The sequence below is a fragment of the Eumetopias jubatus genome, unplaced genomic scaffold, assembly GCF_037043125.1.
Source record: "Eumetopias jubatus isolate StellerSeaLion01/CBP00866 unplaced genomic scaffold, mEumJub1_p1.0 scaffold_3, whole genome shotgun sequence".
NCBI lineage: Eukaryota > Metazoa > Chordata > Mammalia > Carnivora > Otariidae > Eumetopias > Eumetopias jubatus.
In genome coordinates, this window is record NW_028274809.1 from 44411547 (window position 1) to 44439254 (window position 27708).

At 41.0% G+C, this 27708-nt stretch overlaps 1 protein-coding gene across 3 annotated transcripts; it reads right to left on the minus strand.

Moving 5' to 3' along the window:
• Positions 1 to 221: 221 nt before the first annotated feature.
• INPP1 (inositol polyphosphate-1-phosphatase) lies at positions 222 to 26535 on the minus strand. 3 transcript variants are annotated; one of them, XM_028122612.2, is made up of 6 exons: positions 25899 to 26535; positions 10343 to 10605; positions 7917 to 7977; positions 5139 to 5339; positions 2969 to 3143; positions 222 to 977 (listed from the first exon to the last, which is right to left on the minus strand). In XM_028122612.2, the coding sequence occupies exons 2-6, from the start codon at positions 10544 to 10546 to the stop codon at positions 410 to 412; spliced, it is 1209 nt and encodes a 402-aa protein (XP_027978413.1). In that variant the 5' UTR covers positions 10547 to 10605; positions 25899 to 26535; the 3' UTR covers positions 222 to 409. The 3 variants fall into 3 exon arrangements, with proteins under 3 accessions (XP_027978413.1, XP_027978430.1, XP_027978423.1); XM_028122629.1 differs by lacking the exon at positions 25899 to 26535 and adding an exon at positions 25786 to 25892; XM_028122622.1 differs by lacking the exon at positions 25899 to 26535 and adding an exon at positions 25782 to 25892.
• Between the last annotated feature and the right edge of the window lie 1173 nt (positions 26536 to 27708).

The following is a 27708-nucleotide window of genomic DNA, read 5'->3' on the forward strand; positions in this document are numbered from 1 at the left end:
CATAGTTCTAAGTGTTCTGCCAACGGCTAAAGCTGCAGATTATCCCTTCAGGAGGGGAAACAAAACCCCAGCACAGCTTTTTCTTGTGCGCTCCCTAATATTTCAGTGACATTTTACTTACTCAGTTACTGAGCAGGAATTTTTCCTCTTCAATATTTTATTGGAGTGTTTCAAGCAACACTAATAGCACAATATCCACTATTAAGAATTTCACACATCTGTTTAACTGCTGCACAAATATCATTCATTTATTGAAATTAACATTCTTAAGAACACATAATGGAAAAATGCTCCTCAGAAGAGGAAGGAGAATGTTGACCATCAATAGGACAAAGCTGTCTTCAAAAGATAAGAGATGTGGGAAACTGTTTCACAGTTGGGTGTTGAAGCACTCGAGGACGGACTTCGTCTATGTGCATGTATCCCCAGGCGCAAGGTTTGGGATGAGGAGGCTCAGGAATGTCTCCAGCTGCTTCCTTGATCTGTATGCAATCAGTCCTCCCTTGTTGGCCCACCGGTCCACGCCAGCCGCACCTTCGTTTTCCACGTGGTACACCAACTGTGGCCAGTCAAGCCCCGTTTCGGAACTTCTTTGCAGGCATTGTCTTAAATCTACCATTCCCCCACCCAGGGCCCTGAGTATGGCGTGAGCAGCACAAGAGTCCCACTTGAACGTGGTATCCTCTGAAAAGATGTAAATGTCAACAAGGCCTTGGACAACACAGAGGCTCTTGTAACCAGCCCCAGCTGCTGGGAACATGCGCTCGCCACATACACGTGACAAAGCGGCTTTGACAGTGTCCTTTTCACTTGTACTAATGACAGCTGAAAACCTGTGGGAACATTCCGCCTCAGAGCTGGTGTCTTCAGTCACTTGGCTCCGTGTGTCCCTGCCCTTTCTTTCAGAGTCGGGAAGCTGAAGTGAATGGATGTTGGTCCCCAAGTAAGAAAGGCCCCAGTAGCACTGTCCTTTCCACCTGCGGAAGAGAGCTTTTCAGTTCGGGGAAGTAGGCTATCACGTTTGTTTTTATTACTCATGTTGTTTTCCAACTTAATGATATGAAAATATATAATGCAGTGAGTCTCGATGCCCGGAAGCCTAGAAATAGCAAGCAGCTCATTTGTTTGTAAAATAACTCATGCTTGCAGGTGCCCGGTTGCTGCAGATTAGGAATGCTGGCTTTTTTTTTTTTAAGATTTTATTTATTTGGGGCGCCTGGGTGGCTCAGTTGGTTGGGCGACTGCCTTCGGCTCAGGTCATGATCCTGGAGTCCCGGGATCGAGTCCCGCATCAGGTTCCCTGCTCAGCGGGGAGTCTGCTTCTCCCTCTGACCCTCTTCCCTCTCGTGCTCTCTATCTCTCATTCTCTCTCTCTCTCTCAAATAAATAAATAAAATCTTTAAAAAAAAAGAACTTTAAAAAAAAGATTTTATTTATTAGAGTGAGAGCAGGGGGAGGGGCAGAGGGAGAAGCAGACTCCCCGCTGAGGGGGGGGCGGCAGAAGGGGGGTGGGGTTGATCCCAGGTGCCCAAGATCATGACCTTAGCAGAAGGCAGATGCTTAATCAACTGACACTTAATCAACTGAGCCACACAGGCGCCCCTGCTGTGGGTTTTATTTTATTATTATTATTATTATTTCCTGCTGTGGGTTTTAGATGTGATCTAGGACAATGTGAAAATATCTCTGGGATTTCTGGCCTCCAGGAACACAGCAGAATTTCATTTGCCACTTTTGGCGTTTAACACTAAATAGGGAAAAAAATGAACAGATAAACCATCTCTTTTCAACCTGCAAATCTTTGATCATCCTTACCAGTTTTTCTTCATTTGGTGACCCCTTCTCATTCTCTTATTCACTAGCTCCACTTTGGCTTTAACACCAAGAAAGATGGACTCATTGTTTGTGGCCACAACAACACCAAACACTTATTTCTCCATGTTTAACTTATTCTATCGTGTTGGGTCGTTACTCTCTTTACAGAGGGGTAGAACGGGGCCTTAGAGAATAGAACCATGAGTGTGTTAGTCAGTGTTGGGATCTGCATGTAAACCAGGAAGCCTCACTCCACAATCGACACCAGTAACTGCCAGTCGTTCCTAGGCCACGATTATGTCTGCATCCAGTCCCAGTTCTTTTTAGTTTCTTAATAACCCTTTAAAGATAACAGAGACACATTTTCAGTTTGAAAGAAGGCAGGGTAGAGGAAAAAAAGTCAAAATTGCAGAGGTGTCGTTTATGTCCATTAAAGAACAAATCTTCGTTGTGGAAAGTAACTCAAAGTTCAATAAAAATGTGTAGTCATATAGACATGGAAAACTAGGGCCTGTTTCAAAACTGCTTGCTTCCACCTGGACTCTACCATGCCCTGGAGTCAACCCAAATACAGGCCTTGGGGCAGAAGCAATGGACAGCCTGGCCACCTCCATGCTCTGTGCTGGAGGCCATGCAAGGTGGGGGCGGAGAGGCAGTATTTATAGGGAGAGCACCCCATAGTCAGGGTCTAACCCTGGCCATATCTACTCATCTTTTCACTGGACACTTCTCATATTTGTTTTGAAAATTTTCTAAAATTGCATGAATGTTTGACTTGGCTGTATTGATAGCACCTACCTTGTTTCAAATGTAATAGAAGACAGTGTTACCACTGTTCTATCAGTCTGGTTTTGAACGGATTCTAGAAAACAGGGACCGAGACTGATACCTTCCAAATGCAAAACTATGATTTCTCCAAGATAGACTTTCTTTTAAAAGTTTCTGTCTGCATGCACCTAGCCCCCCACTAAAATTATATTTAACCTGAGACTTAAAAGAGAAAGAATTTTAATTCAAAACTGCAGACTTTAGTAGGAGCACCTCAGTGTATCAAGTCACGGTAATGTCATGTCAAGTGATCATCTCGACAATAAGCAAAGCTGAGGTGGTGAATTCCCCAAACCACAATATACCAGAAATTTTCCTCTTTTACCTCAGGGTGTTTAGGTCTTGTGATACGAAAGGTTGGTTGATGACTCCCATTAGGGGCACCCCTGTGTGTAGGTCATAGACACCAATTAAAATGGTGACACACTGAAGTCCGCTAGGGAAGACTCCTTGGTTGGATTTAATGTCAGCAGAACCTCTTATATACTGATAAGTGGAATCTGAAAAAAATGAAGCAAATTTGTTTGGATTCAGGCAGTGATTATTTAAAAGATAATGACAGATATATCTATAAACTCTGCCCTGTGTCATTTCTGTCTTCTACTAATCTGGTAACTGCTATGGTCTGAATGTGTCCTCCCCAAATTCTAACTCCCCAAAGGGGATGGTATTAGTGAAGCCTTTGGGAGGCACCTAAGTCATGAGGGTGGAACCCTCATTAATGTGATTAGGGCTTTATGAAAGAGGCTCTAGAGACATCCTTCGTCCCTTGTGCTATGCAAGGACACGGCGAGAAGCAGCCAGCTATGAAGCGGGAAGAGGGCCTTCATCTTACCCTGCCAGCGCCTTGATCTTGGATGTCCCAGCCTTCAGAACTTGGAGAAATAAGTTTCTGTTGTTTCTAAGCTACCTAGTCCACGGTATTTGGCTACAGCAGCCTGAACAGACTAAGAGAGCAATCAATCAAATTTTACCTTTGGTGTCACTGGTATGGAATTGTTATTTGAACTCTTGTACTTCATTTTTAAGATGACTGTGTTCCATTTTCCCCAACTTTATGGGAACTCTTGAGGGGGGACGAGGTGTCTGTAGTTCCTGTGGCATCTAGCATAGCACCTTGCATATGATAAGCACTCAGATACTCATCGCATGTCAAAAGCATTTAAAAGCTAATGACTCAGGAAAACTGGTGGGATTCTTTAGAGCTCTTACTAATCAGAGGGCAAGTGTAATGTGGCGGGATGGATGGGAAAATCTCCTTCCAGAAGGGTCTCGGGGTTGGAATTAACTTTTTTTTTTTTTGGTCCCTCAAAGTAGAAGGAAAGAGACCATGATGGTGGCACAAAAGGAAGAAACTGATGGTGCTCCTGTGAAAAAAAGCCAAGGAACCAGGTTTCCCCTTAAGAGACCTATATGCCAGCAGCCGACTGCCAACATCTGGTGAGTTAACAGCCGGCTAAGGGTGTGTGGGGCAGAAAAGTCCCCATAGCTGGCGAACAGATTTAACTCAGAATAGAGCCAAGAAATAGGAGACCCCTGTCCCTCAGAAACCTCAGCTAATGCTAATTTACCATGAAGTGATAACAGATTTTGGGAAAGATTCTTAGTCTGCATATGTAATCCATTGAATGAATGTTCTGTAATTCCCTAATGATTAAAGGCATTTTGATAATGTTATACTAGTATGCTTGCAAGATGGCAGGATGGGGGCATTTGCCTGGGAATGGTCCCAGTTGGGTTGGGTGGACTATGCCAGGCAAGTGGGAACGAGAAAAAGGAGGGACTCCGCAAATCAACAGCCAGGGCTTTCTATTAATAGCATCATTGAAATAGACCTACACTTTTTTTAAAACTCAGAGATTAGATTAGGGTTCTACCACAACCATGACCAAAAAAATAATAGATAAGATTTACACAAGGCTCACAAACTGAGTCCCATTCAGCTGTGTTTTGCTTGATCTATGCAGTGGTTTTGACTATTTGCTTAATTGAATTAGTAGTCAGTGGTTAAAAATTGGGAGGTATCACTTAAAAACCTGGATTTTCGTTTCTCTTTAAAACCTTGATGATCTCCTATGTGGCCACAATCTGCTGGAGCTGAGTGGTCTTTAAATGGCAGGTGTGTTCAATTAGTTAAAGCTATTATCACTTCATTATTCTGTTTTCTTTACCAGTCTGGCCCCTGAACTCTTTCAAAGATGAGTTAATTCAAGCTTTATATATATGCATGTGTGTGTACACACACACATACACATACACACCCACAGATGCACACAAATACATATCTGTTCTAGAAATGTTATAAATATACATGTATCTATCACAACACATCATCACACATGTACCTCAACCTTCATTATTCATTTTACAACCTTAAAATGTTAAAGATTTCTAGGAGAATTCAACTACACGCTCAATTTTTATTCTTCCAAACCTCCCCCGGCCAAGCGATTACTAATAAGAACCAATAAAAGCAAACACTCTCCTCTACTTACCTATGGGATCCACCCAAATTCCCAAAATGTCCTGTGGAATGTTGATCTCTACCGAATCCAGAGCTGGGTCAGTAAAGGTGACATCCTGATGAACAACCTTGGCTAATGCTTCAGACGCCAACTTGTTACCACTCAGGACTCTGCTAAGGAGCTCTACTGTTTCTTCCTCGGTCGGACACAGTCTCAGGATAATCTTCTCCCCTAGGATAAAGACAAACTAAAAGCCATTACATCTCGAGAGTTTCCGGGAAGAAAAACAACAGAGGGGTGGGGAGGAGCAGAAGCTGAGCACTTAAGATTAGGTGAGGGCAACATGTTCATACGCGTGCTTCCTAACCTGGTTAGCTGCCAGAATCACCCAGGGGGCTTCACAAGGTCCCAGCTGCCCAGGAGTCACACATATACCTAATATGAAGTGAGGATGGATTCCCAGCATCAAAGAAATGTCTTCCCAGAAAAATGTCCACGTGGGCAAATGCACACAATTCTGAATCCAGTCTAAGGGGGCTCGTGAACCAGTTAAGAACCCCTGAACCCTGAGTCTTCGCTGATATTTATTTATTTTTTTTAGAAGATTTTATCTATTTATCCGACAGAGAGAGACACAGCGAGAGAGGGAACACAAGCACGGGGAGCAGGAGAGGGAGAAGCAGGCCTCCAGCAGAGCAGGGAGCCTGATGCAGGGCTCGATCCCAGGACCCCGGGACCATGACCCAAGCCAAAGGCAGACGCCCAACGACTGAGCCACCCAGGCGCCCCTCAATGATATTTATGTTTTTTTGCCTTTTGCCTCTTAATATACATAGGTCAACCTGTTAATGTTTGAATAGGTTATTGAAAAGAAGAGAGGTCTTATCAGCACACAGAAGTCCCTCTATCTCCCTCTAGGATACTGCTTTTAACTAAAAAGTGTTTCTGCTTAGTAAAGTACTATAAGATGAAGTATAACTAATCTTCACATGTGGTAAACAGTGTGACATGACATGACATGACATGACATACACAGAAACAGCTCTCCTCTGTGAACCCCACTGGAAAGCAAAGCTCCTTCTCCCAGTGACACCACAAGTTACCAAATGTGGGCACTCCAACCATCACTTTAAACATGCTTCTTAGACTAACCTTGTTTCCAGCTCCCAACAAAAGTGAGGAAAGAGGCTGGTAAAAATAGGCAAATTAATAGCAACAAAAAGTGATAGCAGTGGTGAATATAAACTTATAAAAAGCAGAAGACATGGCACTTTGGGGGTTTTGAGGTACAGAGACAAGTACTCCTAGCTACCCCTGCCAGGATCTGCATCATCACCTGAGGGCTTGTTAGACATTCAGAGCTTCAGGCTCCATCCCACAGCTGAGTGCTAAAGATCCCCCAGGTGATTCCCATGATCATTAAAGTTTGGGAAGCACAGTATGAATCTATTACAATGATGACTCTGAATCAGCAAGAAACATTCCATTGCATTTAGAGAAGTTAAATTCAAATTAAATTAAACTGTTCAAGTTAGGGAATAATAAGGCTAATCACTGCCACTTAACCAAGCACTGACACTGGGCTCAGGAAAAGTCATGGGATCAATCCAAGGAACAAATCATCTCACATCATTCCTGTGCTTAAAATTCTCCAGTGAATTCCCATCATACTTGGAGGAAAATGCAAACTCCTTCTGCAAACTTCATGTTCTCCTGCCTGCACTCACCTCCTCCATCCCATGCTCCACCCTTCTCTACCCATCCGCCCCCCCCCCCCCCCCCCGCCCATGCATGCTAACTTCATTCTCCCCTTCGGTTCTCAGGAACATGCTCGTGGAATGTCTTTTTGCCCCTATAATTCTAGATAAATGAAATATTAAAATAACTTTTTGAGGTAGCCAGACACAGGATTTCAAGCATAGGATTTCTTATCAGTTAGTCACAGGTGTTTTTATCCTTAAGTTTAAATGAGATTTCCGAGTGTCATAGAACTAATTGCATTATAATACATAGCCATGAAGGAGACAATCTTCCAGTATTAATCCGGAAATTAGTTTTTTTCCTTTGCAACTGTGCCTCTGGGTGTTTAACTACTGGTCACATGATCAATGATAAAAGTTCACTATTTTAATCTTCTACCATTAAACAAACAAAACACCCAAACTTAAAATAATCTGTTTTGCTGTAAAGGATCAGAGATTTTGATATTTTTATCTCTACCATCCGGGAAATGTGGAGGTACATCAATGGAGAATCTGGCCCACAGGAAACTAATTAAAGAAGACTTAAAATGTGGTACTAAAAGGAACCTTTTATTTAATTCAGCTCCTTTTACAGAGGTTCTGAGACCAGAGAACTGATGAGGTGAACAAGTTTTCGTTGCTCAAGAACACACAGTATTTCAGAGATGGGGCCTCTCTCTTCTCAGGCAAGGTCTATGGACTCCCCAGGAGGTCTATGAATGGGCTTAAAACTTGGACCTAAAATTGTCCATACAACTGTGTAATGTGCATCTGTAACTTCCGTTAGATTCTCAAAGGGCCATGCAACTTCCCCAAAGATTGTCCTATATTATCTTAAGTGCTACAGATTTATAGCTAAAAGAATACATATGGACTTGCTAAATAATTCCAAGATACCACCTCTAACTTAAATGGCATGATATTCTGAGATACTGAATGAAGCTTAACATTCAAATATGTTATTTACATGAAAGGCTTCCAAACATTCATTTATTTCATGATGTTGAAAGTTAGAATACCATATGGTGATTAAGTTACAAGAATACATTCAAATTCTTATACTTACCCAAATCATTAGTAAACTCATTCGATTCTTCTCCCAAAATTTTTTTTCCCAAGCCTGGAAACTGAATGATTCAGAGTATGACAAAGAAACCAAAAAACAAAACAAAGACAAAACAAAAACAAAACCCAAATCCCACATACATGTTCAATTCTGGTATTTTCATTTTGTGCTTCAAATTAAATAGCACAACTAGATCTGAAATTCAGAAGTTTACAATTCCAGAAATCAATCCCAGCATAAAAAGTGAAGTCTCCTTGGTTCAGTACTTAGTTTTCTAACATTCTCCTGCTCCTCTGCCCCTTTAGGAAGTTCAAATCATGGTAGAAGTCTGCTTTCCTTACGTTCTGTTGAGTTTGCAGTACTTTAGAAACTTTATCCTTCCATCTAAGGGCCATAGAACTAGAATATTTGCAAAGGAGATATTTTAACTGTTGCTCTTCAGTAGCACCCTAGTAGCTTATGTGAGTTAACAACATTGCCCGAGTATCTAAGATGATTACTAATTAAGTTTAGAGGATAACAGAGTTTGCTTTCATTTTCAGGTGTTTTCTGCACCTGTTGGAGGTATCATCGGACTTCCGGCAAGAAGGCAATACAGCAAAAAAAAAGGAAATATAAGTTTAGAGGATAACAGAGTTTGCTTTCATTTTCAGGTGTTTTCTGCACCTGTTGGAGGTATCATTGGACTTCCGGCAAGAAGGCAATACAGCAAAAAAAAAAAGGAAATATTTTATTGACTGATAATTAACACATCACTGTAGAATGAAAAAAAAAAGTGGAGCTAAGTAAGAATCTTCTCTCATCTCTGTATGACCAGGAAGCTTTCAGATACATTTTGCTTCTGATCCTCTCTGTAGTAAAGAGATTTTTTCTCAAGCTATGTGCTGAGTTATGATATGCGTGATGTTCTCAGGGAACAAAAGCAAGGAAATGCTTCAACTATTTGAACTCAGTTATTTGCAGATGGCCAATAATTTTAATACTGCCCACAACCACTTGTTTTTTCCTCTTTTGAAGGACAGTTCAAGTCAACAGGGGCTGCCAATGAGCCCATTCACCAAGGGCTGCAGCTCCATGTCCCAAGCCTGCTTCAGGACTGGCTTCTGAGCTTAAAGGATGTAAGCGTGTCATGAAACAAAGACACCTTATCTAGCCAAAAGTCAATATCATTTATTTGTTCATAAGTCCTATAATATACTTTACGAATGAACAAGTGCTGAACTTGTTACAATGCTTTGGGGCAAATATTAACTAATACAAGTTAATGTTGACACATTTCTAATTCAATTGCTCAACCATCCCTCATACCCAACTACCTTGATAAATAAAATAAATTTACTTCATTTATTGGAGCTGGATACTATAGGGCATGAAAAAGCAGAGTTTGTAGAGATTTCAAGGGGCCATTTATGCTCTCTTTCTGCCTGTGGTCAAGAATTCACTTAAATGATTCCATTTGATTCCCAATATTTTGGGAATTTCAGTAGAAACTATTTCAATATTTTGTAGTGCTTTCTGTCATAAAGTTCTATCCTCCCAAATCTTAAAAAAATGTGTTATTATTAGATTATAATATAAAGGCAACATAGTATTGCAAAGAGCACAAACTCTGGAGCCAGTCAGCATGTGTTCAAAAGCCGGCCCTGCCATTCACTTGCTGTGCAACCTTGAGCAAGTTACTTAACCTCTCTGTGCTTACCTTTTCTCATCCATTACATTGGAATAATAATTCTTACCTCATAAAATTATTATTGTTAAATAAATTAATATATTTAAAGCCCTTAGAAGTACCTGACACACAGTAAGGACTCAAATATCTGCTGGTCTTACATTATGTTATTACTACTTATGAGTAGTTTCTTTTCCCAGCCAGTTTAAGATACCTAGAATCACAATCATTGTTAGTTATAAACAATGATTTTCTATTAGAATAGAAGGGGATTTTCAGTCTTCAGGACTGTACCAGCCCATAACGGAGGCAACCATTAGATAAAAGATTACATCAAAAGGTGTGGGACAGGATCTGTCAAGTTAAAAAAAGTCAATAAAACAGTATGTTCTCAGTTCTACTGAGATAAATTCTTTGTGCCATTCACACAAATACACATAGAATGAAAATGTCCTTACAATATTTAGTAAAACATAGCTGTGGTTCTCTCTAGTGGTAGGATTAAGGATTCTTACTTTTGCTTATTTTCTGGAGAATGTGTATTATTTATTAAAAAGAAACTCATTAATAAATAAAAGCTCCATATCCAAATGTTTCTCTTCAGCTGTCAGAACTGTGATTTTTTTCCATATTTGCTTTTCTGTATTTTTAATTTTTTCTGCAGTGAACATTTTAGTAATTTTGTAGTCAAAACAAGGCGGGGGGACCCAGGTTGTTTATTAGAATCCGAGGTGTGTAAGAAAGTGACCTTTCTTACCTTGTTCTCCATATTCTGTTTTATAACTTCCTGTACCAGTACATCAGCCAGCGTCTTGAAGTCAACTGCAAACTTCTTGTTCTTTTCTCCTTCTTTCTTTTCTTCGATCAACAGCTGGAAGAGGGCTTCCTGCTGCCTGCATGCCCGGGCAATGTTGGCAGCTTTCTCAGACACACGGAGCAGCTCCCGGAGGATAGCTGACATTTCTGAACCTTCCAGTTGCAGCTGCTGGTGGAACTGGCACCCACCCTCTGGGCCGTCAGCTGGAAAAGTACAAGAATGTGAAAGAGAAAGCGGTTCAGGGAATGATGTCAGGGTGCATCTGGCACTATTAAACAACCCATCCGGAGGTCAACCTGGTCAGCAGGGCTGAACAGCCCGTGCATGTCAGAGTCACATCCTCAGTGGGGAAGACCAGATAGCACCTAAAATGTGAAACTTATTTTTTAAATCCTTCAAAAAAAATGCATTTAATCTCAAAAGCCCATTATGCAAAGAACTGAAATCTCAGTGAAAGAAAGTCTTTGAGAATCTACATCGGAAATCCCTAGAATGACAGGCAGGTAGATACAAGCACAATGTTAAAAGGAAAGCCCAAGTCTTGGAATGACCTTAGAATGATCACACAGGCTTAGCGGCACTTAAAGGAGCGCTTTCTTTCACCATACTGGGGAAGAAGAGAGAAGTGCAAGAGGATTTATCCTACCAGTTTGGGGCCAACTTTCTAAAGTACTAAGCACCACACCAGCAAGTACTGCTGTGTCCTGTAAGACTCTGAGGCCACTCTTGGGCTAGCAGCCAACCTATCTCCCAGCCACCTTTTTTTTTTAATGGGGGAAAAAAAAAGTCCCACTATCTGTGCTGCTGCAAAAGTTTAAAGAATAAAACATGCAGCTTGTTGGGACTTTAAAAGTTCTGGCTTCTAAGAGGTATGCTGTCATACCTTGACATAGCTATTGGGTAATTAGGAGAGAGACGTTTCTCATTTTTCAGTAGTGGCTACATTTGACTGAAAGCTTCAACAGGCTTAACATGCGATGTCATTGTGAGAATTACTGTGAGGGCTGTCAGCCTTGTTTTACAGTCAAGGAAACCAAAGCCTAGAGAGATTGGGTAACTTCTTCAGGGTTACACAAGACTAACGGCAGGGCTCTGAGTCAGTCCTACACACAAGCCCAAGCTCTCTATTCTCATAATCAACACTCTCCTTTAAAAAAAAAAAAAAAAAATCCCTTAATGGACGCTAGGAGGCTAAGGATTCATACAACAAAGATGCCAGTGCAATGGAATTAATTGTGATGGTCATAGTTGCTTTGTCTTAAGTTTGCCAAAAAAATGCTATTTTCTTAAGATTATGGGTCAACCACCATGAGAAAATATATCCAACCCCAATGGTAAGAAAAGGAAAGTGAATAAAAACAAGACATCCTCCTTTACTATTAGGTAGACAAGGCTGTCGTAAGTTAGCATTCATTCTTGCACCTATCAGTGGAGCGGGTGCTGATACTCTGCTCTTAGGCATGCAAACAAGTGGGCTTCTAGAGGGTGTCTGAGGAAAAAAATGTATCAAGATCCCTAGAAATGTCACTACCTTTAACCAGTAATTCCATTTTGCCTTGATTTGTGTTTAAAAAAAAAGAGTTGGGTTAAAATATTTCTGCAAAAGAAGGATTAATATTATTTACAGTAGCAAAAAGATAATGGCACCTGTATGCTATAAATTAGAAGTTATAAACATAAATTATAAGTAATACACATAAAATGTATACACACACAAGTAGATACATATCTTGGAATACATATGCCCCAAGAGTATAAATTCAGTAACTTAGCTAATTTTGGTTTCTTAGTAAATGTTCTAAGTGATTATAAGTGAAGAGAAAATAATCTGGTGAACCAACAGTATCCAAATAGCTTATCTGAAAAGCAGCATAATTTGAAAGCTTTCTAGATAAACAATATCAGTATTGTCTATTTTCCTCAACTTTGTGAAAACTTTTTTTTTTTTTTGAAAAGAAACACTATACCACTGCACTGTTGCATAACCAAGAAACTTGCCCCGTGATGCCCTCAGAACACTCAGGTGAGCTCCTCACAGAGGCTAAAAACTCCAGGAACCAACACTCCACCTTCCCTCACACAGAAAGCGCTAAGTTTCTGCATAGCTGCCCCAGGGGTCTCGAGTTTCTCCCCTTTGAACTTCAGCTCTATTTCCTCAATAATGACCATCCTCCCACAAGTTGGGCACAGCAACTTGACCAGTAGGAAAGAAGTATCAGCTACAAACTTCAGTCCTGCAGTTAACAGGCGTACAGATTTTAGGAACTCATCATAACACAACAATCAGATTTTTCAGTTCCAAAGTTATCCTAGAGTCTATTCTGAGCCTGGGAAGCACTATCATATTTTGTCAAGCTCCAGATTGAATGAACCAGTTTCAACTTGGGACTAAGCTTTCTCCAGTCATCCTAGAGAGCCCAGCACTCTTTGCCTTTCTTCAGGGTCCTGGCTCCCTAAAAAAGTCTCTCACAGATATCATTATCTACATGCAGAACTTTCTGATTAATTCGTACAACTAACCTGCTACTTTCTGGCTGAATGAACCATTTCCTCCAGATGAACCGAACCACCATTCTCCCTGCTTCTCCCTAATAAGCTGCTTTCATATATCTCTCCCCATCTGTCCTCAACTCAGTTCATTAAAACCATAACCCTGAGGGGAACGCTGGGCAATTCATCCTCACCTGGAATGATTCAAATGGAATAACAAATTATCTGTGGAGAAACTGAGGTCTCATTCGATGCTAAATTTCTTCAGGTTTATCCATAACTATTACTAACACTTGCAGAAACTATTTTTCAGATGATTTTTTAAAAAGATTTATTTATTTTAGAGAGAGAAAAAGAGGGAGAGTGTGTCCGGGGGTGGAGAGGGAGAGAGAGAATCTCAAGGAGACTCCATGCTGAGCGCAGAGCCCAATGCACGGCTTGATCTCCGGACCCTGAGATCATGACCCTGAGATCACAACTCGACCCAAAAGCTTAACTGACTGAGCCACCCAGGTGCCCCACTTTCAGATGATTTTTTAAAAGCAAGTTTACATATTCATTTTTGACCTAAGTTAGTTTTATTTAAACATTTCAAATACTTTAAATGAACTGTATTATAGACTCGCGATTAGTAAGTTATGACATTTGCAATAATTTAATAGCTTTGAATACAGAAGAAATTGTTTTTGATTAGTGTTTCTTAATAATGGATCTGAGAACCACTTGTATCAGAATTAACCAAGGTGCCCACTAAAGAGACAGATTCCTGGGCTTTGTCCCAACTTGGTGAATCAGAATCTCTGGGGACAGGGCCCAGGAATCTGCATTTTTGTCAGCCTACTAGATGATGCTAAACACTGATTTAATAGCTGCTGTTCTTCAGGCCCGCTTATTCTTCCTCAACACCATGCTGGCAAGTCCATGGGGGCTGGCGCCTGCTGGCACATATCTTGGTGGAACTGTGGAGGCGCAATGGTTCTGCTACCCCTTATCCATGTGCGGAGAGAGGCCCCAGTTAAAATAATAACTAACGTGTTCAGTGCTTACTGTATGCCAGGGATCCTTCTAAGCACTTCATATATATTGTTCATTTACTTCTCACACAACCTTATGAGGAAGGTACTATTATCTCTATTTTACAGATGAAGAAACCAAGGCATGGGACATTTGAGTAGTTTGTCCAAAATCACACAGCTAGGAAGTGGCTGGGACAAGATTCAAGTCCCAGGAAGCTGGCAGATGCCCTCACTGTTAGCCAGCACTCTAGCCAATAAAATTCTTCCATAAATTCTTAGCTGTTAACTCAGGGGAGGGGTAATTATTGGGTAAATAATCATAAGCATATTATAAGGTACACTATATAGCAAAAAAGTAGAGAAACACACCTAGTTGATAGCAGTCACTAGTTTAACTATTAAAATCACTGACATTTGACTTCCTTTCTACTCTTAGAAAATCCTTTTTCCCAGCTGATCCTCAATGTAAAGCATCTTTGCTGGATGATAAAATCTAATCCATCATATTCTGCTGATGTCTCTCTTAACTGGCTGCCTTGGCATCAGGCGGAAGGGCTTAGCTCATGCCAAATATCTAATTCCTCTTGTATTAGTTTGCTAGGGCTGCCATAAGAAAATACCACAGACTGGGTGGTTTAAACAACAGAAATTATTTTTCTCACAGTTCTGAAGTTCCTAGAGCAAGGTGTCAGCAGGTTTGGTTTCTCCAGAAGCCTGTCTCTGTGACGTGCAGATGGCCACCCCCTTGCTGTGTCCTCATATAGCCTTTCCTCTGTGCATGAGCATCCCTGGTGTCTCTCCCTCTTTATAAAGACACCAGCCAGATTGGATTAGGGCTCACCTGTATGACCTCACTAAACTTAATCACCTTTTGAAGGCCCTGTCTCCAAATACAGCCATGTTATGAGGTACTAGGGGTTAGGGCTTCAACATACAAATTTGGGGGGGGACTACAACTTATCCCCTAACACCTCTCCTGAAAGAGAGAACTTGGTAATCTTAGCAAATGTCAACAAAATCTATCCCTTTGTCTTTTGTTTTCTGGCCAAACAGAAATGGAGGAGGGTTCTCTTCCCCATTTATATGGTCAATAAATTTAATTCTGTGAGTCATTCTTTTCTACTAGGAGCCATTCATTTTAATAGCCAAATCATTAATGATGTAGTGAACACTGAAATAACTTCTCATAAGCCTTACTTTGTGACAACCTATTTCAAGGCATATTTGATCAGAACAGGTTTCTTTTTTCTTTTTTCTTATGTTATGTTAATCATCATACATTACATCATTAGTTTTTGATGTAGTGTTCCATGATTCATTGCTTGCGTATAACACACAGTGCTCCATTCAGTATGTGCTCTCTTTAATACCCATCACCAGGCTAACCTATCTCCCCACCCCCTCCCCTCTAGAACCCTCAGTTTGTTTCTCAGAGTCCATAGTCTCTCATGGTTCATCTCCCCCTCCAGTTTCCCCCGCTTCATTTTTCCCTGCCTACTATCTTCTTCTTTTTTTTTTTTTTAACATAATGTATTATTTGTTCCAGGGGTACAGGTCTGTGATTCAACAGTCTTACACAGTTCATAGCACTCACCATAGAATATACCCTCCCCAATGTTTATTTTAAAGATTTTATTTATTTTTCAGAGAAAGAGAGCACACAAGCAGTGGGAGTGGCAGGTAGAGGGTGAAGCAGGCTCCCTGCTAAGCAAGGAGCCCAGTGTGGGACTCGATCCCAGGACCCTGGGATCATGACCTGAGCTGAAGGCAGATGCTTAACCAACTGAGCCACCCAGGTATCCCTGATCAGGTTTAAAGAAGTTACATTCCTCATCATCTCAGACCAAATGTATGTTAACCTAAGTGTATCACAATGTCAGATAGAAATAGTCTCTTTAGCTTTTGTGGGGTTTTTCATCTCCAGTTGGAGAAATGTTGAATAAATTGAAATGGGCAAAAAATGCTCTTAAGACTTTTCCTGGAAGCCTAAATCTCTCTACACAGATAAAACTCAATTTTAATTCCTAACCATTCTCTCATTTCATCAAAACACCAGTGTTTTAAAAATCACATTTGAGGGGCGCCTGGGTGGTTCAGTCAGTTAAGCATTTGCCTTCGGCTCAGGTCATAATCTCAGGGTCCTGGGATGGAGCCCCACATCAGGCTCCCTGCTCAGCGGGGAGTCTGCTTCTCCTTCCTCCCTCTCCCCCCAGCTTGTGCTCTCTCTCAAATAAATAAATAAAATCTAAAAAACAAATCACATTTGAATAATATACACATATTTCAGTTGTGATAAATAGTATAGTGGGAAAGACATAGGCTTTTGGAGACAAACCTGGGCTCAAAGCCTTGCTTGGCCATTAACTAGCTGTGTGGCATCAGGTAATTTCCTTACCCTATCTGAGCCTCTCTCCTCATCTGCAATATGAGTATAATACTTAAATTGCCAGAACATTGTGAAGATCAAATGAGATATTTCTGGAAAAGTACCCAGCCCAGAGCTTTGCATATAGTGGATCACAAATGACAGCTATGGCTTTTAAACACAACCTCCCAGGAACCACAGTCACGTGTCCTTACTTGAGAAAATAAGAGGCTGGCAACTTTATATGGGTCACCGAAATCTTTTCTGAAAATTTACTAGTCCATTAAACCCCAAAGGCTGGGAACTACTTGTAATTCTCTGAGTGACCCAGAATAAGGTTCCTGTATGTGGGCCAGATCTGATTGCTTCGGTTTCTGGGCGTCTGGCTGGAAACTTGGCTCCTGGAGGCTGCACAACTTCTCTGGCGTCATGGTAGATGGTCTATGGGTGGCTTGGCAGGATCATCATAATGTCAGGGGGGCACATTTTGTCAGGATATTTTGTGGACATTCGAGGGCCAAGTGTGTCCATGCTTGTGCAAAGAGCCTGGCTGTACCAGAAGCTGGCCATGCCCTTTTGCTGTTCAGAGTGACAGAAGTGTGACCACATGGATAAAGGCCCTCAAGAAAACAGAACTTCTCTCTCATGAATAAGCAAGTAGGTCAGAGCATTTCCATGGACATTCATTTCTTCCTGCAGATAATCCACGCCTTGTAGAGAGCCTACGTTTTTGCCCAGTATCCAGTGACTCCACCCCACCCCCACCATTCATATCCTGAATTGTTTTTCACTGGTCCTCTGAAGGTGGATGGTTTAAAACTATTGTGTGGTGGCCCTTCCTGACAGGTATTGCCGTTGTGGGGGGCGGGGGGAGGCCAGACTTCCGGGAGATACCCAGGTGTTTAAAAGAAGGTGTTTGTGGTGGCCTCTCTCAGGGGGGGTGCACATGTCCAGGAGTCTCCCTAGGTGCACATGTGCCAAGCAGCTGGCCAAGGTTCCATTTAGTGCACATTGCTGTTGTAGGGGAAACAGACTTCGCCCCCCTCCAGTTCCTGCTCCATACTCAGCGTTGCTTTAGGTACTAGTGTAGAGTGGCGGCTGCCCTGGCTGAAAGGAAAGGGGACGAAGTGGGGTCACACAAACTATGTCGGGGGTCTCCATCGGCTCAGCTGGAGCAACCAGCGAGGGCTAATGTGCAACTGGCTATAAAGAGCCTCTCCTGAGACCACTGTGGATCTTTCATCTGCCCATCTGGTTACCTAGGCCAGAAGGGACCTATATCATAAGCATTGCTAGGTATTTAAATACTAGCTTTAAGCTCTCTGGAAACTAAATTATCTTTCCAGTGGATAAGCCATGTTCAACCTTCAGGTATTCGACTGTCAAACATTTCTCAGAATCCGTTAAGTAGTACAGAATGGGACCGTCTGTACTCTTTTGGTGTTATTTCACTTTGATATATATGATATTGCTGTCATTGATTTGTAGATTCTAAGTTTAGCATTTAATAATTGATTTCCCACTATCTGTCCATTTACTCCTTTGCTCTGGACAGATTCTTAATTTGTAAATGCTATTCCCTCTGGTTGATGATGCCCAACCACTTGCCTTCTATGCCTGATGTTTAACTTGCCTTCTCATAATGAGTTCATGGGCAAGAAACTTGAACAGATAACTTTATAAAAGAGGATATTCAAATGGCCAACAAACATATGAAAAGATATTCTACCTTGTCGGTAATCAGGAAAATGCAACTTAAAATCACAGCAGGATACCACTACATTTCCAGCTCAAATGTGAAGACTAAAATCTCAAGTTTTGGTGAGGATGTGGAGCAATGAGACTCCTACACTGCGGTGTGAATGAAATTGGTAAAGCAAATGTTGGAAATTATTTGGAAGTTGTTGAATATAATCATAACCATTTTCCTTTTAGACATATACTCAACAGAAATTCATGTGTGTATATATTAAAAGACATGCACAAGAATATTTATGAGTAGCATAATTTGTAATGACCTAACACTAGAAATAATGCAATCATCTTTCATTCTCTCTCTCTCAAATAAATAAATAAAATCTTAAAAAAAAGAAGATGAGATAACCCGTGGCACATTCACAAAGGATAATGCTATACAGCAGTGAGAATGAATGAATGAATTACTGCTACAGGCAACCATGTAGACGCATCTCACAGAAACAAACAGTTGTGTGAAAGAAGTCAGACACAAAATAAATATATACTGTGCAACTGAATTTATTTGAAGTTTGAAAATAGGCAAAACTAACTTATGGTATTAGAGGTCACAATGGTGGTTCCCCTTGGAGAAGAAGGAGGAATTACTGACGGGGGGATATGAAGGGGGCTTTTAGGCACTGGTAATTCTGGATCTGAGTGATAGTTGCCTGAGTAGGCTGACTTTGTGTAAATTCATCAAGTTGTACACTTAGAACCTGCATACTTTTCTGTATTTCTAATTTGATAAGAAGTATTTTTAAAAGTATGTGTGTGTGGAGAGAGAGAGAGAGAGAGAGAGAGACAGAGGACAGTCCGTTCAACAGTTGGCTCCTCCAGGAACCATTCCTGACTTTCCCTCATCTTGTGCACCTGGGCCATGGGAGCAGAGAAGCAGGCCAGATCTCTATCCCAACTCGCCAACAAGAGTGCCAACACTTCTACATTGGTTTGCTTCTCTGTGCTCTGTCTGGCAGGAGATTTAAAGGTGTGTGTGGTTTCTTAAAACTCTTAGTGTGTGGTTTCTTAAAACTCTTAGCATATACTTGAGAGGTGTTCAATAAATGGTGGCTGATGAACTTCCTCTTAGCTTTGTAAACACAGAATTCATCCTTGTAATATTGTTTTGTTGTACTTGCATTTTACCAGCATTACCCAGGGCCGTTAGGCATGTGGGCCCATATTTATTTATATAAAAGTCTACATGTATTCTGTACTCATTTACAAAAATGAACCAAAGCTGTATCTGGATGACTAGCAACTGAACCACATTTTGTGCCAACTCAGAATCTGAGGTTATGCTTTGTCATCTAGAGGCAACTTATCTTGACAAGATTAATTTACTTGATTAAAAGACCAAAATAGTGAGTTTAATTTGGTTTTGTTAGAAAAGACGTTAAATATGGGCTATGTAAACCCATCTATTTAACCTTCATATTTCTCCCTCCCTCCTTCCTAACCTTCAGATAGCGTTGACATACATGCTACTTCTCAGCTGATCAGTCGGCCTCGCCATAGCTCTGTCAAGGCTGCTGGTGGACCATAGTAGTCCATGTTTTTGCTCACTGATGCTGCTTAAAGCAATAGATCACAAAAAGGTCCTCTGTCTCCAATGTTCTGGTAGCTTATAAATGGGATCTTGTGCTGAAGCAGTGTTTTCCAAATTAGGAAGATCAGGAACTAACTGGGACACTTGTTAAGAATACAGATATTTAGACTTTTCCCCTGGATATATTGATTCAGGAGATCTAGACTGAGGACAGGAAACATCGCTCAGCTGATTTTTATCTGACAATTTAGGGAAATAGGAGGTGCACCAGTCAGCTCTGTGTCTCATTGGTTACTTAGAAGCAGAACAGGGAATCCTATAGCTACCGCAACCAAGAATGATGGGCCTTGGTCAGCTAAAGGGTCAACTTAACATTGCCTTCTTTGTAACAAAAATTAAACGCTGGGAAAAAAAACACGCAAGTTGATTTACCTAATTAGCATTCCACATTAGCATGATACTTGCATAAATTATCCATTCAAAGATTCCCCAGAATTCATTTGAAAACTATGAAAAAGTATTCCATTCAGAAATATTTTTAAATTTGATAGTGACCCTTTTTTAGCCTTTTCTCCATAGTTAGGAATATTTTCACTAAATAGAAACTCCATTCACTTGGATAGTTTTCTTTCTGCTGCATTTCAGTTATATGTTTAAATTTTTATATATATGGTCAAGGATGTGTTTAGAACAAATGTGGTGTCACAAATGTAGCCTGAAATCCCACAGAAAATGAAAAATAGAAGCAGATTCGGTGTAACTATCTTAACTGTAGGAAAGAATACACATTTTTAAGAATACAAATGTAATATATAATTAAGGCAGAAAGAAAAGACATGAGATGTATGGCTCGTAGAATCTTTTCCAGTAGTATATAATTTATAGTTGTGATAATTGTTAATCAGAATCTAGGCTTACTACTCTTCAAATCTGTTTCAATGTTTCCTTTCAAAGGTAACATTTTTCAATCATTTTATCTTTTTTTCTGAACACCTGCAACACTTACTTTTGGCACCAACCCATTTAACACTTGCCTTTTATTGTCTGCCTGGGCTTCCTGGTAGAAAGAGCTTTTGTTTAGGCCATAAGAGAGCTGGTTCTTGAGCTCTGCTTTGCCTTGAACCAACCAGGTTTTCCAAGTCGCCCAACAAGGGACTTGTGTTCCTTATTTTTGTAAACATAAAAAAGGAAAGGAGGGACACAGAGCTTGAAGGAGATGATTTCTATGGTCTGTTCTAGTTCAAAACGTCCTTGTTTTTTATATTTATTTTCCAAATAAAAGCGATTGGGGAATATTATCCAGCCTTAAAAAGGAATGAAATTCTGGTCCATTCTACAATGCAGGTGAAACTTGGAAACATTATGCTAAGTGAAATAAGCCAGACTCAAAAGAACAATTATTGTTATGATTCCACTTATGTGAGGTACCCAGAGGAGTCAAATTTGTAGAGACAGAAAGTAGAATGGTGGTTAGTGAGGTTGGAGGAAGAGGAGAGTGGGGAGTTACTGTTTAATGGATCCAGAGTATCAGTTTGAGATGAGGAAAAAGTTCTGGAGATGGACAGTGGTGATGGTTGCATAGCAAAGGGAATGTACTTAATGCTTGTGAATTATACACTTGAAAATGGTTAAAATAGTAAATTTTATGTTATATGTATTTTACTACAATTTTTAAAGAGTAAAAAATAAAATTATAGGTTTGAAAAATGCACCTTTTATTTTTTAAAATTTTATTTCAGAGAGAGTGCACGCGCGTGCAAGAGAAAGCAGAGAGCGCATGAGCTGGGGTGGGGGAAGGGCAGAGGGAGAGGGAGAAGCAGATTCCCCAGAGTAGGGAGCCTGAAGCGGGGCTTGAACCCAGGACCCTGGGATCATGACCTGAGCTGAAGGCTGACAGTTAACCAACTGAGCCACCCAGGTGCCCCAAAAATGCACATTTTAAAAACTTGATATTTATCATCTACTTAATGAGGGCATAATAAATATTTGTTGATTGAATGGAAAAAAATGAGGTTGGGGAAGGGCATGAAATATTAGGTTGAAAGAAGGGCACAAGTTATTTGTCTTGAAGTTGATTTTTTTACAGGAATCACACTGGGTTTTAATACTTAGATTGTATGTTCATATGCAGTAGTTTGGGTGTGGGTGGAGGGGCTAATGAACATTATGAGGTCCTAAGCCCCCCATCCAAGCCAGCCCTTGGCCGTCATTACTCTCTAATAGACTATAAATTCCTTGAGAGTAGGATACACATTATTTTTTTCCATCTCCTCATGACACACAGTGGGAGTTCTGTTGGTTGATTGATTGATTTTCATTCCATTGGAGATAAACATGTTTAAAAGGACTTTCTTCCATCCAAATTCATCTGCAAGGGATTACTCATTTTACAAGTTTTCAGATTATAACTGTTAGAAAATGTGATTCAGAGGAGTTCTTTACAGATTTTTTGGAAGATGGCTATTATTTTTTTTTACTGTAATGATAAAATAACATGACCAAAATACATTTTCTGAATATTATAGTAGGAAAGCAAAGGTCATAGATCACATTATGTATCATTTTTTTGCAGACTGGGTTTAGCAGGATACCTCCTGTCATTCTACTTCTACTTTGTAGAGGCAAAAGTTGGTTTTTAACAGATATTTACTAGTGTTGAATAAATCAATACCCAATATTGAATGTAACATTTGCCTTTAAAGGAACACAACTAATAAAAGAATATAGTCCTTTTACTTGAAAAGTTCAAAATAGTAAAAAGACATAAATGTTTTGTTAGAGCCAATATGTAAATCTACTAAATTCTCTTGCCTTCTTGCTAATCCTGCACCATGGATAACTGTCTAAGCTGGGTAATATTTACCTTCTTGATCTGATTCTTTATTTCTATCTCCCCCATTCTTTGCTATTAATGATGCTTACCATCAGCCAATTTTTTTAAGATTTTATTTATTCCTTTGAGAGAGGGAGCACAAGCAGGAGGGGCAGAGGGAGAGGGAGAAGCAGGCTCCCCACTGAGCTGGGAGCTAGCCATGGGACTTGATTCCGGACCTGGAGATCACGACCTGAACTGAAGGCAGATGCTCAACCTTCTGAGCCACCCAGGCACCCCAACCATCAGCCATATTTTTAAAACAGACATGTTATTCCCAGATCAAATTGGGATTATATGTGATTATATGTGATTCTTACAGACTCCCAGAAAAAAAAAAATGGTAAGTGCTCTAGACTTTGGAAGATCAGATCCTATTTAAAAAGCAACTGATATTGAAAAATTATGACATCACTGTAACTAAATTAGGTTCTCCTTAAGCAATATTAAAAGACTGGTTTCCTTTGCTCATTTGAATTTAACTCTTTTCTTATTAATTATAACTCTCATTAGCATTGAGAAATGTGGGAAATCTACCATCATCACTCTGTGAAGAAAAGGACAAGTATCTATTGATATAGTTAGCAAATACTTACATTAACTTAAACTTGGATAATTAAGTTAGGAGATTTTAAATATTTAGTTGATTAAAAATAAAAACAAGCCAGCAAACAACCCTCTCCACCCCTCAAAAGAAGTAAAGAAAAGGAATGGAGAGAGAAGAAAAGGAAAGAAAACTCTGATCCTTTCCATTGTGGTAATTCATCTTAACAAATTCTTTTATAGATGTTTAATATTCTATTTTGCTAATTTGTTCTTATTATAATTGACCATATTTTATGCCCAAGGAAAGCATTTTTTTTCTTTTTTGGATTGGGGCTAGGTCATTTTAATAAAAGCTATAAATAAGTTATTAAAATTTGCATGCTTGTCTTCTCTAGTTAGGAGAACGAAAGGGGCAGAAGATAAATCTGTTATATGAATGAGAAATGATCACGCACAGTATTTTGCTGTGGTTTACTAGTCACAGGAATCTGTATTATAGCCCATTAATAAGAGGTTCCTATAACATTAGAGGACTTGAACTAACATTGCATACCACATAAAAAAGACTAAACATGCAAAAATGTTTGCTAGGTTCAGTCACCAGGAGGCTTGACTACAAAAGGATATAAAAGTTTCAGATTTCCTAAATGGGTGACACCATTATATTAGGAAAATCATAGCTTCCAGTTAAGAACATTTTATGTCCAAGGGCGTCTGGGTGGCTCAGTCGATTGAGCATCTGCCTTTGGCTCAGGTCATGATCCCGGGGTCCTGGGATCGAGTCCTGCATCGGGCTCCCTGCTCAGCGGAGAACCTGCTTCTCCCTCTGCCTGCTGCTCCCCCTGGTTGTGCACTCTCTCTGGCAATAAATGAATAAAATATTTTAAAAAAACATTTTATGGCCAGGAATGAGAAGAGGTTATATCAGCTATTCATTCCAGCAACAGTTATTTCCCACCTGTGCTTCCCGACCTCGCTTTTTTAAAATTTTTTTATCATTTTGACCTATTTGAAGTATCATCTCCTAACCTTAGAGACTCTGATTCAGGAAGTCCCAGGCTGCAACATGGGAATCTTTTTAAACCACTTTTGTGGCCCACCACCTGAAGTAATTTTTTAAATTAAGCAAATTTGGGAAACATTACTACGCTAATCACAAGAGATGTGAAACAAAATGCTATCAACTCTGCTTTGTTTCTAAACTCTTAAACCAAACTAAAACATCAATGTACAGAGTTTTATTAGCTTCATTACAAGATTCAAAATACTTTAACAAGGACATTTATGAAGGACACACATCCAGAAAAAGTTCTCATATATATCATCCTCACCTTTAATAAATGAAGAAAATACTTGTTTTTATTAATCACTTTATATAACATAATTTATCTACAAGATGAAGTAGAATAAGACATTTCCTAATTGTTATCAGAGACAGAAATAAAAGAAGAAATACATATATAATGAGAAATTTTATAACATTCATTTGACAGTCCTTGTATGTCCAAATAAGACATTTTTCCCCCCAGGACTACCACAAGTATAGTTATAATTTAAATCTGTAATAAGATATTTCACATCAAATGGCAAGTCCAGGCTGCAATCTCCAAGCACGTGGTGGTTTAGTCCAAAAGCATGAAAAGAAACGGTAGCTTATTCTATGCAAAAAGTGTAACTTTATGCATCTTATGTAATCCTCTTTATGACCAAGAACTAACTTCAAGAGTAGTAGAAAAATCCACAAAAGCTTAAAAATAAAGTGGCTTCTAAATAAGAATTCAAACAAATATGTGTTGAAAAATGAACTCTTCCCTTGCCTTTATGTTTTCTTCTTTATATTCCCTATTTTTAAAGTTAAAAATGAGGTCACTTAGCTAATTCATCAGTCAATAGTAGGTCAGTGGATTACTTTCATCATTAGACTATTATAGGGCTGAGCAGGGCTGATCCTTATCAGCTGGTTGGGTTTCAAAGTTAGGAATCACAGGAAAAGGAACCCCAAAATGTTTTATTCAACACGTGGGATCCACTTAAGTGGTTCGTCCATATAGCCTTAACCCACGGTTCTTTTGAAGTGAATTCCATTCACACAGTGGGCAAACTTATGCTTATTCAATGTCTTAAAATTAGCTTTAGAACTGGGAATCTCCAAAATATACACCTTAGTTGTTTATATGTATTCTTCATGGATGGACTAAATAATCTAGGGATTTTTTTTTTTCATGCTCTTTGTGCCTAACAGCGTTCCTGATTCGGCCAAACCCCTGTTAAAATTTTTCCCACCGACTATTCTGGCCACGCCAACTATGAATGCACATCTCACAAAACCGCCCTTCAAAATGCAGAGAATTAAAAGCAAGGAAGTAAAGACTTTTCTAAATATAGCCCCATCGTGTTTATTTTACACTCATCTAGTAGGTCACTAGCGGCAGCCAGCAGCTATGGACACTTAGAAGCATCTCCCAAAGCAAAACCAAGGGGCGCTTGACAGCTACGCCATCTACCTGTTGAACCTGGGCCACTGCTCTCGACAACTGTCAGCTTCTTCGACCTAGAAATGCTAATAATGGTCTTTTTATTTTTTTTAAACAAAGTTGTTTGCTAATCTTTCTTCCCACCCTCTGTTTCTTTCGGGTTATTTCTGCCAGGCGTGGGGGAGCCGCGGGATTCGCGAGCTCTTCGGCCGGGCTGGCTACAGCAGCGATTCGGGGCGGGCCGGGCCGGGTGGCAGCCTGGCCGCCGCGGGCAGAGGTCGTCACAGGCCGGGGCGCAGAAGCACGGAGCCTCCCCGCCCCGATTTTACTCACCTACCTTCCGCAGGGGCGATGGGGCGCGTGTCGGTCGCCCAGCCCGGGGACCCAGATACGAGGATTAGGGAAGCAGTGGCGGGACGCGAGGGGCACGTAAGAAGGAGAACGTATTACCTAAGCCGGGGATGCGGAGCGAAGTAGGCTGCAGCCTTTCCCTCCAGAAACGGAAGAGGCGGGGGAGGAGGAGGAGGAAAATGCGGCGGCGGCGGAGGTGGCCGGCGAGGAGGCGAGCGGAGGGGCTGCAGGCGTCTGGCCGCAGGTTCAGCGCTGCGGCGAGGGGCCGGGAGCTCGGCGGAGGCCGCCCGAGGGGGAAGCGAAGCCGGCCGTCGCGCTCGCTGCCTGGCTCGGCGGTGGCTCGCAGACCTCAGCATCCGCGGGGCCGCCGCCCCCTCGGCTCCCCGGGGACCGCAGCGTGGCAATGCGGTGACGCCTCGAGGCTCCCGGGGCGGGCGAGGGCATCCCACGCCCGCCGGGGCCAGGCCTCTGCGACGTCACAAGTAGAGCGTGATGATTCAGGCTGGGGGTGCGAGGAAGCAAAGGGCTCCCGGGTCACCTCATCCACTGTTTCTGTTCTTTCTTTGTAGCCGCCCACGAATTCGCTTGTAAAATCTTCCTCCTCCATTTTCCCGTCCACTTCTTTGGAGATTAAGGGTTTGGCAGACGGGTCGGCAGCTGGGAAGATAAGACTTCCTGCCCGTGGCATTCGGGTCCCATTATTCTAATAGAAATGTCAAGTGTGCTGGTTGTTGTTCAAACCACAGCAGTGTCTCCTGGGCGCTTGCCTTATAAGGTGTGGGCCTAGGGCACCTTGACAGGAAGCACATCATGGGTAGGGAACTTCTCTCTCTTCAGCCCTTTAAACTGTGGCATTCAGTATACCTTAAAAATGGTTTGGAATTGGGGGGGAGGAGTCCAAGTTTGGAAAAGCAACATAAGATTTTGAGTAGAAGGGGCCTGACAGCTCGCCCAGCAAGTTGAATGTTGTTTGTGGGTGCATTGGGCTTTCTGCACATCCTTTGCCTTCCTGGCACGCCTAGTTAATGATCAAGTCTGCAAGGCCCCAAATAGGGTAAATGAAAGAGGCTGCTGCTGTGGCAGTAACTGGAGGGCCAGAGAGACCAGTATCTATATACCTGTAACTCATTCCATGGCAAGAAATTGGGAAAATGTTGTAAAGTTCCAGCTGGCGGGTTTTCTTATCTGTATTTTCCCAAACTGCCCAAGACTCCCTTGAGTTATCAACACTTGGTTGTTGAGGAGCAGTGAGGAACCACCAAGACAGGAGACTGGGGCAATACCCGACTTGTCAGACTCCAGGAAATTGTACTTGAAACTTTGCATCGCCCAGACTGAACTCATCTTTCTGCTCCCATCCTGCTTCTGTGGTCTCTAGCTTGAGAGAACTCAAGTTCTTTTGCCTGGAGGATTCTCTAGCTGCTATAATAATAGCTAATGGCACTATGCTAGATGCTTTTTGTTTTATAGGTGTTCATTCTTAGGTGAATCCTGTGGTAGACAATGCTGTTATTTCCACTTAATAAAGAATAGAACTGACTTTGAGAAGTTAGATAATTTATTTAAACATGTATATGTGGTGAGGCCAAGTTTGAATCCAGGAATATGACTCCAGGATTCACATTATATGACTTATTCATGCTTTAAAAATCTTTCTCCAACACTAAATTTGAGAAGGATTAAAAGACTTAAATTTTTTAGAAGTTTTCAAAGTTTGGGGCGCCTGGGTGGCTCAGTCCGTTAAGCATCCGGCTGCCTTCCGCTCAGGTCATGATCCCAGGTTCCTGGGATGGAGCCCCACTAGGGGCTCCCTGCTCAGCTGGGGAGTCTGTGGCTCTCTCTGCCCCTCCCCCTGCTCTTGCACATTTTCTCTCTTTCTCTCTCAAAAAATAAATAAAATCCTAAAAAA